The 21521-nt window shown below is 32.8% G+C and overlaps 3 protein-coding genes across 5 annotated transcripts; all 3 read left to right on the top strand.

Moving 5' to 3' along the window:
- Nucleotides 1-908: 908 nt before the first annotated feature.
- LOC123898991 (DNA topoisomerase 6 subunit B-like) lies at nucleotides 909-7410 on the top strand. The gene is made up of 19 exons (XM_045950046.1): nucleotides 909-1211; nucleotides 1303-1355; nucleotides 1433-1530; nucleotides 1630-1735; nucleotides 2180-2317; nucleotides 2519-2570; nucleotides 2683-2747; nucleotides 2912-3018; nucleotides 3092-3194; nucleotides 3325-3410; nucleotides 3500-3696; nucleotides 4251-4366; nucleotides 4486-4571; nucleotides 4884-4956; nucleotides 6221-6312; nucleotides 6460-6598; nucleotides 6679-6773; nucleotides 6886-7057; nucleotides 7163-7410. The coding sequence occupies exons 1-19, from the start codon at nucleotides 1124-1126 to the stop codon at nucleotides 7307-7309; spliced, it is 2013 nt and encodes a 670-aa protein (XP_045806002.1). The 5' UTR covers nucleotides 909-1123; the 3' UTR covers nucleotides 7310-7410.
- A 3482-nt stretch (nucleotides 7411-10892) lies between these two features.
- Nucleotides 10893-14227, top strand: LOC123897726 (U1 small nuclear ribonucleoprotein C-like). 3 transcript variants are annotated; one of them, XR_006805118.1, is made up of 6 exons: nucleotides 10999-11089; nucleotides 11225-11310; nucleotides 12137-12178; nucleotides 12277-12532; nucleotides 12885-13806; nucleotides 13912-14227. XR_006805118.1 is itself a non-coding variant. In XM_045948469.1 (6 exons), exons 2-5 carry the CDS (start codon nucleotides 11260-11262, stop codon nucleotides 13148-13150), a joined length of 615 nt encoding a protein of 204 aa, XP_045804425.1. In that variant the 5' UTR covers nucleotides 10999-11089; nucleotides 11225-11259; the 3' UTR covers nucleotides 13151-13163; nucleotides 13912-14227. The 3 variants fall into 3 exon arrangements, 2 of the variants coding, with proteins under 2 accessions (XP_045804426.1, XP_045804425.1); XM_045948469.1 differs by having other exon boundaries at nucleotides 12885-13163; XM_045948470.1 differs by having other exon boundaries at nucleotides 10893-11089; nucleotides 12885-14227.
- Nucleotides 14228-15043: 816 nt separating this feature from the next.
- On the top strand, nucleotides 15044-20200 carry LOC123897532 (glucose--fructose oxidoreductase-like). The gene is made up of 11 exons (XM_045948212.1): nucleotides 15044-15400; nucleotides 16663-16711; nucleotides 16963-16980; nucleotides 17533-17648; nucleotides 17720-17833; nucleotides 18285-18335; nucleotides 18768-18856; nucleotides 18937-18997; nucleotides 19121-19195; nucleotides 19341-19451; nucleotides 19692-20200. The coding sequence occupies exons 1-11, from the start codon at nucleotides 15125-15127 to the stop codon at nucleotides 19818-19820; spliced, it is 1089 nt and encodes a 362-aa protein (XP_045804168.1). The 5' UTR covers nucleotides 15044-15124; the 3' UTR covers nucleotides 19821-20200.
- Nucleotides 20201-21521: the final 1321 nt, after the last annotated feature.

Genomic DNA, 21521 nt, shown 5'->3' with positions numbered 1-21521 from the left:
TTTAAATAAATGCATGGTCCCCGTGAGCTTAGCTCAGTTGGTAGGGACATCACATTATATGTGTAGGAGTTCGAATTCGAACCCGGGACACTCCGCTTATTCACCTTTAAGGTGAATTTTCTAGCCACTAGACTACTTGACCAAAAAATTAAAATAAACGTTTATGTGCTATGTAGCACGGACTCTGACACTGACACCGTGATACGACACCGACACGAACACCACTAATGTAAAAAATATAGGACACCGACACCGCTACATATTTATAAAATATATAAATTTAAATCTAAGTTGAGCAAGTTATATCTTAAAAAAAGTTTAAAACAAGATATAATAATATTTTACCTTTATTTATTCATCTACTATCGAAAAAACTAACAATATGTATTCAAAATGTAATGTCTTTTATCCTTATTGATCAATATTGTTGTTTCGACACATCTTTAACTCTTGTAGACATGTCTGATATGTGCCTAAGGAGAGTATAAGCAAAGAAAAAACAGGTGTCGGACACGTGTCTTACGAGTGTCTTACAGGTGTCGGATACGTATCAAAGAAGTGTCAAAGTAAAGAAAAAATCGAGTTTTGTTGAACACCGATCTGAAATATCCGACACGTGGCGTACTAGTGTCATACAAGTGTCGGACACCAACACGCATCAGATACCACGACACGCCTATTCATAGAGGTGTCTATTCTTCATAACTTATGTGCCTATATTTCTAAATAGGGTCATACTATTTAGCGTCCCAGAGCACTTATTAAGCATACCCAAAAAGAAAATAACTTATAAAATTAAGCCTAAAATTAATGTTGGTAAAAGAATATTTTACCTATTCAAAATATTGAACGCAAATGTTTCAAGCATAATTTTCTTATTTATGTGATCAACCGGTGGTCTATTTAGCATTTTCCTTCTAAATATTATCAAAAGCACTTACCAGGAGTGCTAAATTCAGTACTCAAGAAACCAGTTTGATACTTTGATTACAAAGCAGACGCCATTACATAATCTTTAGACCTATATTGTTAAACAGTTAACAGTAGCAACTTAATTACCTATATTTAATCCAAGAAACTTCCATCTCTCTCTCTCTCTCTCTCTCTCTCTCTCTCTCTCTCCATGGATGCAAGTAGTGAAAGTCCAATTGAATCCAAGAAATCCAACTCCAAAACCCCTCGCAAACCAAAAGAAACCGTTCTTAAACAGAGTCTCTCTCTCTCTCTCTCTTGCAATTTCAAGTTTCATTACATGAATCTTTCAAATAGTTTTATTGATTTTTTTTTTTTTGAATTTTGTAGAATCTCCAGCAGAATTCTTCGCAGAGAACAAGAATATCGCAGGATTTGATAATGTAAGAATATTTATATAGTTTGATTTAGCATAACTGCATGTTTTCAATTTTTTGAAATTCCGTGGATTTCAATTCAGCCGGGAAAATCTTTGTATACTACTGTTAGAGAATTAGTGGAGAATGCACTTGACTCGGCCGAATCGATATCGGAGCTTCCAGTAGTTGAAATAACTATGTAAGTTTGCAAATACAAGTTTGTGCTTGATTCATTTTTCTTTCTTTCTTTCAGCGTATTGAGTTGATGATATATTTTATGTGAACTTGGTTTTTGCAGTGAGGAGATAGTTAAAAGCAAATTCAATTCTATGATTGGTCTTATTGACCGTGAACGTGTTGATGCAGCACTTTATGATGATTTTGAAACCGAAAAGGCTCGTGAGGTGTGTTCATTTTTATTTTATACCATTGATTGTTGTAATTAATGAGATATACTAGTATGGATCCAACTGTATGGTTGGGTTGTATAGTTTGTTAATTTGGGTATGGTAACGAATTTGAGCATATGTTTGAAATTGCAATGGATTTCCATTTCTTGTGTCCCAAAGCAATGTCAATTGTGGTTCCATTAGAGCTACAAAGTGTAGTTTAAGTTTGCACCAACACTTTAGATACACATAGTTACATTCAGTCACTTTTATGTTCTTAAGATATCATCGATGTCTATGTGTTAGTGTCAGTGCTTCACATGCATCCATCAAGTTTTCACGGCAAAAACAAACATGCTGTAAAATTATATACTGGTTTATATCATACATACAACTTTGTGAAATTGAGTAGGCTCTCTATATGATTTTGTCTGTCTCACATTATATCTGATTGTGCAGAAACGATTAGCAAAAGAAGCTCGTGCTCAAGAATTACAAGCAAAGAATGCTTCTCTTGGAAAGAAAGTGAAAGATACTCCGGCTTCAAAGGGTATCAAGGGTCGAGGCGAGGCTTCATTTTACAGAGTTACATGCAAGGTGCGCATTGTTTCTGCCTTACGCCTTTGTTTATGCTGCTGTATTGATACACATTGGTGTTTATGTCTTATTAGTTTTTATCCAATCTGTAAAACCATTTCATCTGATTTTGGAACCTAATTTGAAAGTACTTTATCTTTTTCTTTGTTTATATATTCAATTCCTGTATGTTTAATGTAACATGCTTGGTACTAATTGCAGGATAATGGAAAAGGAATGCCACACGATGACATCCCAAATATGTTTGGTCGAGGTCAGTTGGTAACCTGATACCCGAGTTGTCATTTCTGCAGACATTTCTGTAGTTATTTTTTTGTTGTTAGTACTAGTAACCCCACTGACTGTAAGCTTATATATTCTTGCAGTTCTCTCTGGGACAAAGTATGGCTTGAAGCAGACTCGTGGAAAGTTTGGTCTTGGCGCGAAGATGGTATTGGCAACATGCACTAGTTAATTTATTTATTTTCCTCTATGGTTGTTTTGTTTCATTAGCTCTGATGATTAACTTCTAACAGTTGCCAGCTTTTGACTCAAATGTGAGTTACATACTGGTTTTGGTTTTGCCTTATTGATCTGTATTTTTCATGCACACAGGCACTAATATGGTCCAAAATGAGTACCGGACTTCCTATTGAAATCTCTTCATCAATGAAAAAGCAAAATTATAGTACATTCTGCAGGCTGGATATTGACATCCATAAGTATGTTTTTAAATATTATAATTGAATTGATATTCAAACTCCTACTCCAAATAAACAATACTTCAATTATCAGGAATATTCCTCATGTACATTTACATGAAAAACGGGAGAACAAACAACATTGGCATGGGGCTGAAATTCAAGTTGTCATAGAGGGAAACTGGACAACTTACCGTGTATGTAATTTTATTAAATCTGCTGCAAACTCCAGATATATTTAAGCAGTTCCATTTTCCAAAATACAATGTTTTCATGTCTTTAAACTAACACGTTTCGTTAATATAAGCTCCTTTGTTTCCCTTGCAGTCAAAAATATTGCATTACATGCGACAAATGGCTGTTATTACCCCTTATGCACAGTTTCAGTTTAAGTTTGTGTCAGATGCACCCGAGTATGTAAATATATCTATTCAGATTCTCTTTTCAAGAACTACTATACACAATCATCTAATAGTCTAATACCATCTGTTTTCTTTTGCAGCAAGAATGTCACTGTAAGGTTTTCTCGCAGAACAGATGTAATGCCACCCATTCCCTTGGAGACAAAACATCATCCATCCTCTGTTGATTTGCTGCTAATTAAACGGCTTATTGCCGAAACCTCAAAGCAAAACCTTTTGCAGTTTCTTCAGCACGAATTTGTAAATATCAGTAAACCCCATGCTGAAAGATTGATAGGTAAGAAAATACTGATTTTATTAATAATTTGTTGGAGATTCTGTGTTTTACATTGAGAGCGTATTATGCATTTCTTGTAAAGGGAACGTTTCTCATGGTATTTATGTGCTCCAGTTGACTGTTTGGATGCAGCCACGCGTTCAATAAATTTAACGAAACTGGTATTTTGTTTGTTTAGAGGAAAGATAATAGATAAAGTTTCTCCACCTGATAATAGTAGAGTTTCGTTGATGTTAATGTGAGATATTTAAGTGGAGAGAGATGACATGTCTCGCTTTCATTGTTTATATTGGAACATGGGAATGGTTAAAATCCTTCTTTTATTTTATATTAACTTTTGTTTTAATGAGTAATTATCTAGGTTGCCTGCTGTAGTTCTGTTGTATGTAGATGCTTTTGTCCATAAAGTGATACTTTGAATTACTGTTGAGTGCTAAGAATTTAGTAAATCAGTAACAGTTCATTTATTAGAGGAAGTTTATACTCATATTTCAATGTGCATATTCTAGATCCCAATTTGTTTTCTACTACACTCTTCACTTTTTCTTTTTCAGGAGAAATGGGTCCAGATTTTAGCTCAAAAATGGTTGTGAAGTCTCTAACTTCACAGCAATTAGTACGCATTCATCAGTTGTTCCGTCAAGCCAAATTTGATGATCCTAGTGGTCATGTAAGTGATGAAGTCTATTATGTTCCCCTTTTCTATACATTCATCATACATTGTTCCATAATTAACTTTTCATTATGTTATTCATGTCATTGCTTAATGTCCTTACTATTTATTATTAGTGTCTTAGCCCTGCTGGCGAATACAATCTTCGACTAGGAATCATAAAAGAGCTTCACCCAGACATGGTTGCAACATACTCAGGCAGGTTGTGATTTAATATCAAAGTTTTGCTAGATCTTCTTCTCTCAAATTATTGCTTCTTGTAACTTATATATGTCTTTGTTAACCATTCTTTTTAATCCTTCTAGCTGTGGACTATCACGGGCATTTAGCTTTCTTTGTATAATTCTATATGATCTTTCTAACTGTGTATTGAAAGTTCTGAAGGGTTTAGAGATGCCACTATGCTAGTAGCCCATTAGAGATTTCTTAATGTTAGCTATGTGCTTGGCTTGGCATTTCTTGTCATAGATAATTCAGTATGCTTAAAAGTTATTTTCCTGTGACTACTTCACAGTGCTCAAGTTTTTGAAGGCCACCCGTTCATTGTGGAAGCAGGAGTCAGTGTTGGTGGAAAAGATGTCAAGCAAGTTAAGTTTCGCTTCCAGCAATATTTATGTTAGTTAGCAATTTAGTTTTTTCTTAAGCAAAAAGCTTGGAGTGCAAATGCATCATTATGTATTGACGTCCCAACTATGTTGGCACCCCATTAACACAAAAATCTACTGCACTCCAAAATTATTATTAATTTAAAGAAAAGAGAAAATACAAAACATGGGGGACATGAACCAAATCCATGAAAATCATGTAAAATGCAAATTAGGAAAGTTCCTATTTGTATAAAAATCCTCTGAAATAAATGAGGGGGATTAGATTTCCCCAGACAAATCCCTGGATTGAAATACCAAAATTACCCAACTTATATGCACTAGCACAAGTATTCCCCTCCTGAAAATATGACAACAGTTTAGCTTGAATTTCATGCGTGCTAAAAATATAATTTTTTTCCTAAAGAAATGGTTTGAGAGTGTCAATTACATTGAAGTAGCATACTGAAGGGCCTCCAAAATAAACAGGCGTAAGTGAGGTTCTGAAGCACGTCAGTACCATCCTTAGCTTGCAATTACCGACTGTAGGAAAAGAAACGTCCTTGGCTTTTGCCATGATTGTCCCGTTTAACAGATCCCTTATGTATTCTGATTGAGCGAGTAGAAAAGCACCATCACAAAGCTGTTTGACCTCAACTCCCAAAAAGTAATCAAGAGATCCAAGGTGTTCAAGTACAAATTATGCATGAAGCTTGTTGATCAAATCATCAATAAGAGAGGTTTAAGATCCAATAATAATAGTGTCATCTCTACAGATAACAACATAGAGACAAGCACTTTAGAAAAGATGAATAAAGAGGGACCAAACTAGTAGAAATGAACTCAAACGTGTATGATAGCTGGATGTCTCTAGCTAAGTTTTTTACAGTAGTTGCATGTCTCTAGCAAAATTATGATGTTCGTTCCACTTCTGCATAACAGAATGTGCTGACTCAGCACATTTTATCAGTTCAGTTACCATAGTTATTTATGATTATGTATTCTTAGTGAGCTAAGTAGCTTATCTTTGGTTGATCTCTGTATAAACCTGCATTTTACATTTACATACAAGCTGTTACAAAATCATTTTAACTAATTCTCTGATTCTATTCTTCTTAAGTTCTCTTTCGATGCTCACTCATTTCTATAGCTCAAAGCTTGCTAGAACTCTATGAAGAGCTAGTTATATAGTGTTGTGTCATTGTGTTTTTAAACAACGGTAAATTAGTAATGGTTTGTCCTGACAAATATACAATACTTTTTTCAGGGTTTGAATATATTTCGCTTTGCCAATAGAATTCCACTACTTTTTGAGCAAGGTGCCGATGTTGTCACCAGGACTGCGCTTAAAAGAATCAAGTAAGTGTGCACAGAAGCATATGGTTTCCCTTGACTTTGTAATTTTGAGATGAGGTCACAGAATAAGTGTCAATAATTGCTTTACAAAGTTCTTTAGCAATCACGACACAGAAGTTACAGGTGAAACCTTACTAAATACTTTTGCAGCTGGAATAATTACAAGATTAACCAAGTACAAGACAAAATTGGTGTCTTTGTAAGCATTGTGAGCACAAAAATCCCATTTAAAGGAACTGGAAAAGAATACATTGGAGATGACATAACCGAGATTGCTTCTGCTGTCAAGGTTTGAAGAGTTTAATTTACAAAGTTTAAATTTTAGCAATGTTAGTGAGGCTAACAGTAATATTTTGCTACTATTACCAGTCTGCTATTCAACAATGTTGTGTCCAATTAAAATCCAAGATTATGAAAAGGATACAGGCCCGTGAGCAGCAGGAGAGGAAACGAAATCTAACCAGGTAGGCATAAAGTTTATTTGTGCTATAATTTCAGGAATCAATTGAATGATGCTGCACTTCCTTCTGTTTTTTGTTTGGCATGATATATGATATGTTTCCCACCAATTGGCAGGTATATTCCTGATGCTAGTAGTGCATTTTACAATATTTTGAAAGTCATGCCATTACATCCATCAAAGAGGAGTCGATATGGGGATGATGATGTAGAACTACTAGAAAAAGTCTCTGATAATTTGATTACTAAAGAAACATTCATCGAAAAGCTTTCTAAACACGTTGAACAGGTATTTCCCTTAACTGTTTTTTGTGTGTGAAAAAAGGACATGCTAGGGGTTTGATTGAATTTGAACATGTTGCTGATGTTATTTTATTATAATGTATATATGCAGGTGGATTATGAAATGGGATTGGAGTTTGCTACACAGAGCGGAGTAAGCGAGGAACCCAGGGAAACAATATACATAAAGCCATTGGAAGCTGAAAACAAGAAGATTGACTTGCACTCTCCATTGTTTGTATTCAGAGTCCTTCAGTAGATTTAGAAATTGATTTGATATTTCAGTATGCTTATAAATGTCCTTTGTTTACTGTGATATAAATTTAACTTGAAATATTAAATTCACTAGTTTCTTTCTTTTTTTCTTTCTTTCTTTCTTTCATGATTTCACTCAAATAGTATCATGAGGTAACCATCTCTATATACCTCATTTTAAACATTTTTATTCCACATTTTTTTTTTTATAATTATTCCACAATTTCCTTCAGATTGACATACAAGAAAAATAACCATGTCAAATTCACATTTACAACTAACTATGATGAGCTGAATTAGCTAGAGTATGAGCAGTCTCATTAGCTTGTTTTTGCACAAACTCTACACTAGAGTTTCTATAATAACTAGAGAAAACCAATGTACAATGATCAATAATAGCGCCAAATTCAATAAAATCTCTACTTGAAGAGTGGAAACTATCGATCACTCTCTTTGAATCCAACTCATAATCTACTAGTCCTAAGTTAAGCTCGTGCACCTACTTGAGCGAAGACAGCGGCCCAAGTGCTTCACCAACATGAATTTCATTTTTAGGAGTAAACCATTCTATTTTTGCTGAAATAAAAGCTCCATGTTCATCTCTAAGTACATATACCAATATTGACTTTATAAGAATTTATCGGAAAGGAAAAATCTACGTTGCATTTTACCGGTCAAACTATCGGTTTTCGCCAAGTACTCTTAAAAAGATTTATATTTACTATTACCAACTAACAGCTAGCTACCATGTTGAATTCTACATTTTGAAAGTCTCTGATACATGTCTTACAATCTTTACTCACAAATTCCAAATGAAAGACACACACCATGACTCACCTACGTACCTTCTACCTTTCATATTTGAGATCATCCAATCCACACACCTCACCCAACAGGTCACACTTGTCTTCTTTCCTCATATTTCTTACTTAGATGCCAAGTACAACATAATCGTGTGATTGTGTTTTCTTTCATGATCTACATTACTAGAATAACGTCAATATATAGTTCTCAAACTAATAAGCTATAGACATATTGCTAACAGTACTCTAGCTCTTTGTGACGAGATTCTTTCTCGTCCCATCTGTTAGACTTTATCGAAAAGGAACCATCTACGTTATATTTTATCCATTCAGCTATCGTTTTCGCAAGTACTCTTAAAAAACCAACCTACATCTAAAAAAACTGGAGAAAGAAAAAAGAAGTAATTATGGTGAAACCAAACTTCTCACAAACTCTATTTTCATTTAGTCTATATCATTTTTATAAAAAAATAAATAAAATTCATATTGCATTTCTCCTCTCATCTTTATATTACTAATTTTTTTTTGTCAGCTTTTTGAAACTTTTTTTTTTGGTACAAAGCTTTTTGAAACTTTAACACTAACAATAGGAGTATATAATAATTTTACATTATTATTTAATAAAAAACCATCTATTTTTTTAAGACAAAAAAAACCATCTAATTATCATATCATATAATTAATTTTATTTTAAAATATCTTACTAATTTGGCCGAATACAAAATTCTCATTATATTCGGTGTAATTTATTATTTTTTAAGAGTAAGCTGCCACTTTGGTCCCTGAAAGTGGCACTCGCTGTCATACTAGTCACCGAATCATCAAAAAACAATTTAAGATCCCTGAAAGTAACTTCCGTTAGTCAGAATAGTCCCCGACGTTAGTTTGCGTCAAAGAACCGTTTGGTAGTACTGATGTGGCCGTTTTGTTGACTTTGTTGACCAATACGTGTCATTTCTTTTTAAAAATTGATGCCACATAGGCAGGGACCAAATTGATGGTAAAAAAAATCAAAAAAAGGTAGATGGATGATTTTTTTTTTTGACAGTAGATGGTTCTATTTGGTACATTTCATCTCTCTAACTCCTCTCATTTTCACTCTTCCTTCCTCAAAGTGACAAAGCAAACTGTCACTCATCTTCTTCATCAATCACCCTTCCTCCATTGTTACTGGTTATTAAGTTCATCGGTTTGTTCATCATCATCGAGCAAGCCTACGATTTCGGCCAAACAAGGTAAAGTTTTTCGTCAATCTATTCTATTTTTCGTCACTTTTTTGTCCTTAAGAATGGTGTTCTTGTGTTGGGTTTGGTGGTTTCTTAAGTTTTTTTGTTGTTGTTTCCTCAAAAACACATTTTTCAAGATTACAGTGTCTATGTGGTTGTTAACAATGTTGCTATTTTAGGGCTTTTTTCATACTTGTGTTTCTTTTTATTTAATGATGTTGTAGAAGTGTATTCCTGACTGTTTAGTTGTATTTTAAGATTAAGAATTTTTTTAGGGTTTCATAAAAATGTAATGTATTTGAATGTGTTTTTAAATGATTGTTTTGCTATCATTTTTAGGATGGAAACTGAAACTGAGTTAACACTGATCTTCCACCATGGTGGAAATTTCATCAAGTTTCGAGGTCAAATGTGTGTGTGGGAAGGACTTGAAGTTGATTTCCTCAACAAATTAGACTTAGAAGCCATGGACTTGAAGTTGATTTCCTCAACCAGATTTCTAGCTTTCTCTGGCTTTCTCTAGCCCAGCAAGCATATATCAGTTCAAACATTAATTCTTCATTAAAAATTCAACTATAAATGACATCACTATAAATGACACAAATATGTTTTGGTTAAAGTTAAAATACATCACATTCACTAATCAATAACATTACACTCACTAATTTCAATCACTAATCAACAATATTACACTCACTAATTTCAATCACTAATCAACAACACTACTTGTGAACAACCATATACAAAAGTTGAATCACAATACAAGCAAATACAATATTTTATAAGCTTCATGTCAACAACCAACATATCCAACTTTGAGTTTACATCTCTCTTGAACTTATCATTTTCATAATTGTTGCCAACACTAGTTTTCATTTCATCATCTTTTACTCCTTTTTTTTTTTACTCTTCTTAAAGATTCATTTGCAAGATAGTCTTTCCACTCATCAACCCACATGAAGTATTTGCAATTTGCACTATCTTCCTGCAAATTAACATAACTAAGCATCATAACAAATCAAAATCAAATATATTACATAGTAATTACACAAGCACAAAACTGTAAACAAACATAAATTACACACAACCACAAAAATGACATACTTTGTTTAGTGGGCATGTGTAGAATTGTCTCCCTGGATTCTTCAATGTTTTGGCTCTAAGCATCACTGTCTTTCTCTCACAAAAACAGTCAGACCTCCGATCAAAACGTGAGGATGATGATTGACTTTCAATTTGGGTAGTTGAAGCTTCTCTTTACTGCGAAATTGGTGGAACTCCTTTCATCTTTTAACTAATCGAAAATGGTTATGGAGATGAGAAGAGGAAGAAGATGGAGATGAGAAGAGGAAGAAATGGAGATTGATTTAGGGTTTTATATTTGGGGGTTATTTTCTATTTTAGTCAATTTAGTCTCTTAACGGTCATCTACCTTTTGGATTTTTTTTTTTTTTTTACCTTCAATTTGGTCCCTGCCTATGTGGCATCAATTTTTAAAAAGAAATGACACGTATTGATCAATAAAGTCAACAAAACGGCCACATTAGCACTACCAAACGGTTCTTTGACGCAAACTAACGTCGTGGACTAGACTAACGAAAGTCACTTTCAGGAATCTTAAATTATTTTTTTATGATTCGGGGAATATTATGACTAAAGTGACAGTTTACTCTATTTTTTAACAAAAAGATTTCAGTGTAAACATCCGTCACCTTCTCTGCCTCCGTCCGCCGCCGTTCGCCTCGTTCATAGCTCGTAATTTATTTGTTTGTTAAAATTAATCTTGTTATTGTGTTTTATGATATTCATTCATAGAGACATCACCTTTTTACTTCTTACTTCTTACTTCTTCTTCTAACTTTTTATAATCTGATTTTACCCAATTTCTAGGGTTTCTCGGTGCAACCATCCACACTGAAGCAACAATGCCTCGTTACTACTGTGACTACTGCGATACTTATTTGACCCACGATTCCGTAAGTTATTTCCTTCACCGTTGCTAATTGCGTTGCTTTCACTTTGATTTTAACCTAACACATATTTAATAATTTCTAATCTGCATTAGTAATATGCAAGTGCAAACTACTGTTAGATATAGTAATTCGATACTATTAGTTAATTAGAATTAGTTTACTATTGTTTTAAGATAGTTAGAAGTTGGTTATGATTAGTTAGAAGTAGGTTATAATAGTTTTCTTAGGATCACTATATAATGTGATGTGAATCCTACACTATGAAGCACAAGCACATACACCAGACACGTCGACACTGATAGTAATTAGAGAAAATGACATAATTCAATGTAATCATATGTATCGGTGTTCTGTCCCTATCTAACACTGATGTTGTGTCCCTATCTAACACCGATGCGTGCCCGTGTTTCATAGATCCTACACTAAAGGCCCGTTTGGATTGCCTTGTTTTTGAGCTTATGCAAATAAATAAGCATTTATGTATTATTCATAAGCTTGTTAAGGTAGTTTATGAAAAAACAACCCATAAAGATACAATTTTCGTTAGTGAAAACTTATGAATTAGCATAAAAGTTTATTTGCATAAGATATTTTTCATAATCTCAAAAATAAGCCAATCCAAATAGGTCCTAATTGTGTCAGCTTCTTCTTACTATCAATTTCAAAATTAATATTTCTTCTCTCAATTTATTTTTTTCCTTTATTGGGTTCTACCATGCTTCTGAACAACTACATATGAAACAGTGTTTCACTTTGTATAATTTTTACGAGTGTTAGTTAGCCACAACCAATTAATTGCATATGTAGCTAACTTTGTGTAATTTTGCAGCCATCTGTTAGAAAGCAGCATAATTCTGGTTACAAACATAAGGTGCTGTAAAATTTTCTCAATTTGTTTTCAATAAAAAAAAAGTTGCATTTCAATCTAGGTCATATTTACGAGGTTTCATATGTGTTTGTGCTTTCTAGGCTAATGTAAGGTCCTACTATCAGCAATTTGAAGAGCAACAAACTCAAAGTTTAATTGATCAGCGAATCAAAGAACATCTTGGGCAAGCTGCGGCTTTTCAGCAGGTTGGCGTGGCTTATAATCATCTAATGGTTCAGAGGCCAAACCTTCCTGCTGTATTGCCACCCCCAAGATTTCCCATTCCTGGAGGTCAACCACTAATGCCAGGGTTCAGACCTCTCATGCCTAGACCTATGCCTGTTCCTGGGGCACCAGGTGATGTTTTTCTTCCTTGCACAAAACTTCCATCACCTCTTATTGAAGCATTTGAATGTCATGTCTTCTGCATTTTACACGGTGCATTACTTTATCATTTTGTAATGAAATGAGAATGATTATACATATCTCAATTGCTAACCTCGTTATTTTTGGCTTGCTTCCAGTATTGAAGTTGCCTTGTAGTTTGAATTTCCTTTTTGATATATGTTACTTCCTGTCTTTTGGTTTTTTATATTTTGACAACAATTCTTTACTTGTAATCTTTTTCTTAGTTGAGCTTGCATGTTTTGGTTTGGCTTTGTTTATTTCATCATATGTAATGTAAGTGGTTTTCAATTGGAGTTTACAGGGTATGGTTCTGCGCCTACTATGCCACAAATGATGCCTCCACCTGGTGCTCCCCAGATGCCGGGTCAGTTAAATTCCCTACCACGACCCCCTTCATTAGCTCCCCCACCAACAGCTCCTGGAAGCACTGCACCGCCACCTTCCAACGGTGCTCCCCCTATGGCATCATCAGCAATGTATCAAGCCAATGCACCGGCACCATCATCTGGAGGTTATGATAATTACAATTCCAATTCCAATGCTCAAGCACCTGAGGGCAATCACTAAGCTGGTCAAACTTGTATGTTATTTAATATTAAATTTTGCACTAATGTGGCACTTGTTCTGTAAAATCACACTGCCTCATTCTTTGCTATTTTCTATGGTAACTCAGTAAGAAAGCGTAGTCTTTGCAGGGACCCAAAGCCTTTATCAAGTTCTAGTAATCAACATTCTCTTCTATTTTTATTTATTTTTGTGCTATGCAGTTCTCGTTGCATAATTTTATCTCTGTTGGAGTGTTAATATAATGAATGAATATAGGCCTTAGAGATTAAAATAGGCCCAAGATGCATTAGTTAATTGTAGGCGATTCATCATGTTTTGGAAGGATCTAGATGAATTGAATTGATGAGTCATTGGTTAGTTTGTTAGGATTAATCAAGCCTATAAATAAAGGCATCTAGATCAATCTGTGCTCCTCCTACCATTCCGGATGAAAAATTCATAATGAAGTGCTAATTGTGTGTAAATCATTTGATAGTCTTCTTTTCGCAACTGCTTTTTCTTTGAATTTGAAATCTTAGATTTATCGGTGATGGACTTAGTTGACACTAGACATTTCAGAGAATTTATACTGATGATTTCTAGTGCTATATGCTGCAAAAAAAAAATTGATTACTAAAGAAACATTCATCGAAAAGCTTTCTAAACACGTTAAACAGGTATTTCCCTTAACTGTTTTTTGTGTGTGAAAAAAGGATATGCTAGGGGGTTGCTTGAATTTGAACATGTTGCTGATTTTATTATATTATAATGTATATATGCAGGTGGATTATGAAATGGGATTGGAGTTTGCTACACAGAGCGGAGTAAGCGAGGAACCCAGGGAAACAATATACATAAAGCCATTGGAAGCTGAAAACAAGAAGATTGACTTGCACTCTCCATTTTTTGTTTACAGAGTCTTTCAGTAGATTTAGAAATTGGTTTTGATAATAAAAAGAAATGATAGTGAATTTAATATTTCAAAGTTAAATTTATATCACAGTAAACAAAGGACATTTATTGTATCATTTTTTCATTCGCAGGAAATATGTAACATACAGTCAAAAATATATATCATACTTGAGGTTGATAGCAAAATATAACATACAGTATAAAATGGAAATAACCATGTCAATTCACATTTACAACTATGGTAAGTTGAATTAGGAAAATGGATCCACATAGGAGTCAATTTTGATACAGGTGCTCTGGATTGCTTGATAAATATCGGTTTCAAATTTTAATACAGTTTTGATTTTCTAAAATATAAATATTCTAATTTTAAAATTTGAAACATTCTACTTTAATCAAACGACTGTGATCTTTTCGACCGCATGTATTCATAGGTGCAATCCAAATCCTTGATGAAAAAGAAAAAGAACAATATATGTTGTTAAGTTAAAGAATCATAATGATACTCTTAAAAGTTAAACAATCAACTTACATCTAAAAAAATTAGAAAAAAAAAAAGAAGTAATTATGGCGAAAGCCCAACTTCTCACAAACTCTATTTTCAATTATTCTATATCATTTTCGTATAAAAATAAATAAAATTCATATTGCATTTCTCCTCTCATCTTTATTACTAATTTTTTAATAAAAATGCACCAACAATATAAAATAATTTCACACTATTATTTAATAAAAAACCATCTAATTACCATTTTATAAAATTTATATAATTAATTATTTTAAAATATCTTACTACGTTCGTTCTTAAATATAAGAAGTCTGATCATTGCACATACATCAATGTACAATGTAAATTTTGGTCGGTCCGGTGTAATTTATTTAAATATAAGATTCTATTTATTTTTTATTTAATTTAATTAACAGTATCTTAATTTTTTTTTTTTATGGAAATAGTATCTTAAATTTTGATTAATCACAAAGTTGGTATTTCTTCTTCTGTTTCTGTTATTTTTCCTTCTTGTATTCCTCATTCATCACTCTCAACTCTCATCACACAGAAAGAAGATTGAGATTCGATCCAAAATGGCGACGAATGAGCCAACACAGATCGCCATTCTAGGAGCTGGTACATTTGTGAAGAATCAGTACATTCCTAGACTCTCGGAGATTTCAAATCTGTTCAACCTCAAAGCAATTTGGAGCAGAACTCAAGAATCTGCAACTTCTGCTGTTGAAATAGCTAACAAACATTTTGGTGGTGGTGAAGTTCAATGTAAATGGGGAGATAATGGTCTTGATGATATCATTCAAGATCCATCCATAACTGCTGTTCTTGTTGTTTTGGCTGGACAATATCAGGTTCATCATCAATCATTGGATAACTTTTATCATATTACTCTTGTTAGATTAGTCTGTTTGGATAACCAACTTAATTTGCAGCTTATAGTATAAATGCTTATTATCATTATACGAGTATGTTTGACAAATGACAAGACACATTTTTGAGCTTATAGCTTATAAGTTCATATGATTAAAAAATATCTGTTTAGTAATGGTAACTGTTATTTTCTCACGAGCTTATATATGTTTTTTTTACCAGCTTATTTTAATAAGCTAAGGGTCCGTTTGGATTAACTTATTTTTCAGCTATGCAAACAACTTGTGCAATATAAATTAGGTTTTATGCTATTTTATAGGTTCTCACTAGTAAAAATTGTATTTTTTTAAGCTATTTTATGATATTATCATAAACTAACTTATAATAATACATAATTTTTTTTTTTTTGAACAATACATAAAAATTTATTTATTTGCATAAGCTGTTTGAATAAGCTCAAAAATAAGCTAATCCAAACGGAATTCAATTAGCTTATAGCTTAAAGCTTATAATTTTTTCTCTCAATTTTACCTTTGTCATCTTACTTGAAAAAATTAAATATTAAATAAACGTATCTTTTTTGTGTCATTTCATATTTATACGTAAGTTCAATTGATAATTTTACCAAACATTGCAAATTCAGTCAGTTAGTTTATCCGTGGTAAGCTATAAGCTATTTTATAAGCTATCCACTATTTTTTGCCAAACAGAGCCTAAGCGCTTATGAGTTATATATAAGCTGTTTTTATAGCAAAAGATAAAATGAAGTTAAACTGTTTTCGTATAAGCTATAAACTGTTTTCATAAACTATCTTGCAGAGCTTATGAAAATAAACTGAAAACAGCTTATGACCATGTCATATGTTGTTTTCCTAAGTTCTCCCAAACAGTATCACAAGTGTTTATGCCGGTAGATAAACTCAAATGATTAATATGATTGTTTCACAAGGAATTGTAATTTAGTGCAAACCCAACTCCTCACTAATTGGAAATAGAGTTTCTTTATACTGTCTGTGCATTTTCTATTTACTCATTATTATTATTGAAATTTTGTTAATTTTAGGGATTAAGTTTGCACTAAATTACAATTTCTAGGACTAAATTTGTAATTCACTTGGTTAATCTAATATATAATGGGTCACAGTATGTCAAATGCAGAGAGTCATCGGAATGATGTTCTTTTACTGGAGTTGTTTATTTTTCATGCGATTTCTTCTTTTTTACTAACTATCAACTGTTGCAGGTTGAAATTTCACTCAAGTTGTTAAAGGCTGGTAAACATGTCCTTCAAGGTAATGATTGTTGCAAATGTAGTAGTGTGTGTGTGTTGATGGTTGATATGCCAGATAATAGTTTTTTTTAAGAGGGACAGTTTAATTGAGTTAGCGAGGTCTGAGGCACTTGACTGGCTGCTATACATTATCTTAGTAAATTGACATTTGATAATCACCATTTTATTGTTAATTTTTTGTGCCATTGACTAAATTTCCTCTTTGTTTGGATGTGTTGTATGTGTTGGGTGGCTGATTTGGTGGTTATGAAGAGAAACCGGCAGCATCTAGTAAGTAGTAGCTCTAACTTTTATGTGATACTATGTACATACTAGTGTATATAATTCAATTTTCTTTTATGGAGTATTTTCCTATTTTTGCATGATTCTAGGAAAACTATAGACCGCACTTTCTTCATCTGTGTGTGATCACTTGATTATATTGACCTAGTTTATGTTTCTTCTCCTCGTTATCTTCTAAGACTATATCAAGTTATTAACCTAATAAAGAAGATTTTTGAGGAAAGACACATTGAATATAAAATTCTTCAGTACTATGTAATAACTGAAGTCAAACTGAAACTCTGTTGCATTTAGGCACCTTTGAGGACCCGCCTGTCTAATACTAATTTTGCCACTTATCTATTGAAATTTGCTTGATTTAATTCAAAATGTAAGTTTTAGTGGCATCTTTCTTGGAAAAACACTTTACCCTCTACCACATTGATAACTTTCATATTAGCTTATCCACATATATTCTCTCCCTCTTTATTATTAGATGGAAAATTGCAGTTACTATATCCTATACTTGTGACATAATTTTATTTTAATCTGATACTGCAGGTATAAGTGAGTTGGAAACTGCATTATGTAACTACAAATCGATTTCTGCTGATGCTCCTGGCCAAAGAATTTGGTCTGTGGCTGAAAATTATCGTTTTGAGCCTGCCTTATTAGAGGTATTTGTTTGTGTTGGACATTTTAACCTATGAATCTGGCTGTCCATTCATATATATATTTTTTTTGGCAGGGCAAGAAACTAATTGCTGACATCGGGAAAATGATGAGTGTCCAAGTTATTATAGAAGGATCAATGAACAGTTCAAACCCTTACTTTTCAAGCTCTTGGAGGCGCAATTTTACTGTATGTGCTTTGTAGTTAAGTTACACATTCTGTATTGTTTAATTTCATGAGAGCATTTGTCACAGCTTTGAATAACTTAATCAACTGTACTATTCTAGCATAAAAGTGAAGGGGAAGAAATATACTTCATAATTTAATAATTGAAGAATATATATCTTAAAATCACAAAATTTCTGAAAGTAAATAATAAGGTTGAGATTTCTTTCTCGGATACGAATTATTTTTAGTATATATGACATGACCAATGGAGTACTGAGAAATTCTAACCTACATTCATTAACGTTCATTCTGGTTTTCTGTATTTCATTATATCAGGCTATTCTAGCACAGCTATTTAAAATTCTGAAATTTTTCTTAACTTCTCGTGTTATTACCATAACAGTTTAATCCTGTTTTTTCTCAACATTTTTTGGTTCCATCTTTTAATTATCATTTCTTTTCTTTCTGGCAGGGAGGCTTCATTCTTGATATGGGTGTGCATTTCGTTGCAGGGTTGAGAATGGTATATCAAAGATTTTACTGTATAATTCACAAACTACTTTATTCATTACTTCACGTTCTTCTATATTTCTTAATGCAATTTATAGTGCAGATAAACTCTAATTATTATTGGTCTAGTCAATCGTGGCTCTTTGGCATCTGAATCTTAAATTATTAATGAACCACTTTTTAGAAAAACTTTCTTATTAATGTTTAAAAGCTTTTCTGCCAAAATAAACTTGAGTATGGAAACACAATTGTTTGTATGATTAACTCTTTGTGAAAGAATGTATTTTGAAATGTTTATAGTTATACACTTTATTACTGCATAAATTGTGGAAGAGAACTAATGGACAGCTCTGATCCAGAGTTACTTCTCTGGTAGAAACCTAGTAAGGAGTCAATTAGGCTTTACTTCTATATAATGATGATTATATCCTTTTATTCTTGACAGCTAGTTGGGTGTGAGGTGGTTTCAGTTTCAGCTATGACATCTCATGTGGATTTGACCTTACCACCACCAGATAATTTATCATCTGTCTTGTAAGCCTCTATTTTCCATAAATAACTTTAGAAACACTCGACCAGAAGTCTAAACAAATTGTTGGAATGTTTTGCCTCAGTCATTTGGAGAATGGATGCTCAGGAGTATTTGTAATGGCTGTCTCCTCCAGATCACCCAAGGCATGTGGTAAATGATCGTTCATCTTACAAATACACACACGCGCTAGTGCTACACAATATGCTCATTATTCATGTGTTTGTTCTTGCAAGTCTTTACTCATGGTATTAAATTACATATTATAGATCTTGTGGCGAGTAGTTGGCACGAATGGAACCCTTCAAATTGAGCGTGGATTCCAAGGGCAGCATGGTTACCTGGTATGTACTATAGTTTTATAGTTACAGGTTTTCGTAAATAATATCCTAAGTAGGATCTGAGTTTTGCCTTCAATATCTTCTCAAGTTTCCATTATTTTAATCAAATCACTTTCATTTATTTTTCTGACTTTATGATGCTATATAGGTTACATCATATGATGCTAATGGACAAAGCAAAAGCTCATTTTTCCCATTCAGTGGAGTAACTGAAGAATTAAAAGCTTTTTTTAATGATGTTTCTGAAAACACCCTCAAGGTAATTAGATTCTTGCAAAATGCCAACATTGTTCCACCTTCTCATTTTATAGTACCACCGCAAATTCCTCGCATATATCTTTGTTCACCATGTTTCTTATCCTCAATTATATATCCAAGCTTACCAGTTACCACAAACAGTTGATTCAGACAATTCCATATACACATACTACATATACATATAATTAAAAAAAGCCAGACCGTGTTGAGATCTCTAGTTTAATTTATTTCCATTTTGCAGAAGGGTAGTCAGTTTGTGCCTGAGCAGCGCCTCTCTTTTGTGGAGGGTGCAAGAGATGTTGCTCTTTTAGAGGCAATGCTTGAATCTGGATCAAGGCAGGGCGAGCTAGTTCATGTGAAAAAGTTTTGAGGTGATCATAGAACTCTTCGCGTCGGCTTTCTTAATTCAGTATCTACAGATATTTACCGAGTGTAAATGAACAGCCGTGGATCAAGTCAGGGAGATCAATGTAGTTGGATGGAGTTTTAAGATTTGTATACATTTATTGAAATTATTATAATGTAGTTGAATTTATTACAATGTCCCATGCATCTGTTGGTAAAGGGACAAATTAGGTGCTCTTATCTTTTCCTTTGGAGCACGAATTTAGCATGAATATAGATCGGATCTTTTTAATCCGATCAAGAGACAATAAAAATGCACAAGGTAAACTGAATTGATAAACCAATGCTATAGCTGCCAATCACACAAATTGTACTCATTTCATGTCAAAAAAGCCATTCCTACTACTCATTGCTGTTTGTTTCCTTTCATTGGGATTTTGACAGAATCCAGGACAAACATAAAAAGGTTTGAACTTTAGGCTAATCTTGATCATCATAGATTAACTTTTCATCTTGATTCATGGACATTGTTTAGTTCAATCGGTTGTGTGCGTGATTTTGAGACGGAGGAAATATTAGAGTAAATCTCATAATTCGTCTCTGACTCTTTAGGATACTCGCAATTATGTCTTTTAGATTATGAATATTTTGAATTGGGTTCTAACTCTATCAAACAATATTCCCTTCCATCCTTCTGTTAACATATGTTGATTAAAGTAACTTTATACTTCTGCCAGTACAAATTTAGTCCTTATAAAAATTTACTACCTTTATAATCCCTAACATTACTACAAAATTTGTAAACACGAATCATAAAATATCACAACCCAAGATGTTTGATTAATCGAACATTCAAAACATACCAAATGAGTAAATATCAAAATAATAAATTCATGCACTTTCTTTGACAAGAATAAAGTGATAGTTAACAACACAGATATTATATTCTTTTACTTTTTTGTTTTGTTTTGACAAATGTTCTTCATAATCCAAATCTTTTAAAAAGATTCATGGATAAATATTATTATTTTGATCCAATAATACACATAGAAATTAGAAGAAAAAAGAAAGTCAATTATTATACTAAACACATTAAATCAAGGTAAACACTCCATCACTTTCATCTTCATGGATATGTACCGGTATACCGTAGATTAAAAGATATGCCATCACTCCATCAGCGTAACACAACCAATCGCAACTTGCCATCACATTTTTTTTAACCTAACTACCCTTTATTTTAAAATGTCAAATATTGCTTAAATAAAAAATGTCAAATATTGTGCGATAAAAAGAAGAGTTATAATTTTATAAAAAAATAATTATGATTGGATGATGTCGATGTAATATAATTTTACACCGATAGTGCATATTTTTATTCTTTTAAATCAGTTTTCTTTTGCTCCATTCAAGAAATAATTTTCAAATAAATACACAATATTTTGTCTAAAACATATAATAAAATAATATAATGTATATATTTCAACGCATTCATTCCTAGTATTTTATTATAACTATTATAAAAGAAAAGTATATTTTATTATAACTATAAAGTTTAGAAATTAATCCATCACTGATTTTGCAGTTATCCCCTTTGTTATTAAGACTGAATCAAGCATGGAAATTTTATATTTACTTAGAAATGTCTTTTTCATAAAAAAGGTGCCATTCGCCAATGTATCTAATTAATATTTGGGTATATTCTTGTTTGAGTCATATGATAGAG

This window comes from Trifolium pratense, linkage group LG7 (genome assembly GCF_020283565.1).
Source record: "Trifolium pratense cultivar HEN17-A07 linkage group LG7, ARS_RC_1.1, whole genome shotgun sequence".
NCBI classification, from domain to species: domain Eukaryota; kingdom Viridiplantae; phylum Streptophyta; class Magnoliopsida; order Fabales; family Fabaceae; genus Trifolium; species Trifolium pratense.
This window is presented reverse-complemented; position numbering and strand designations above follow the sequence as displayed.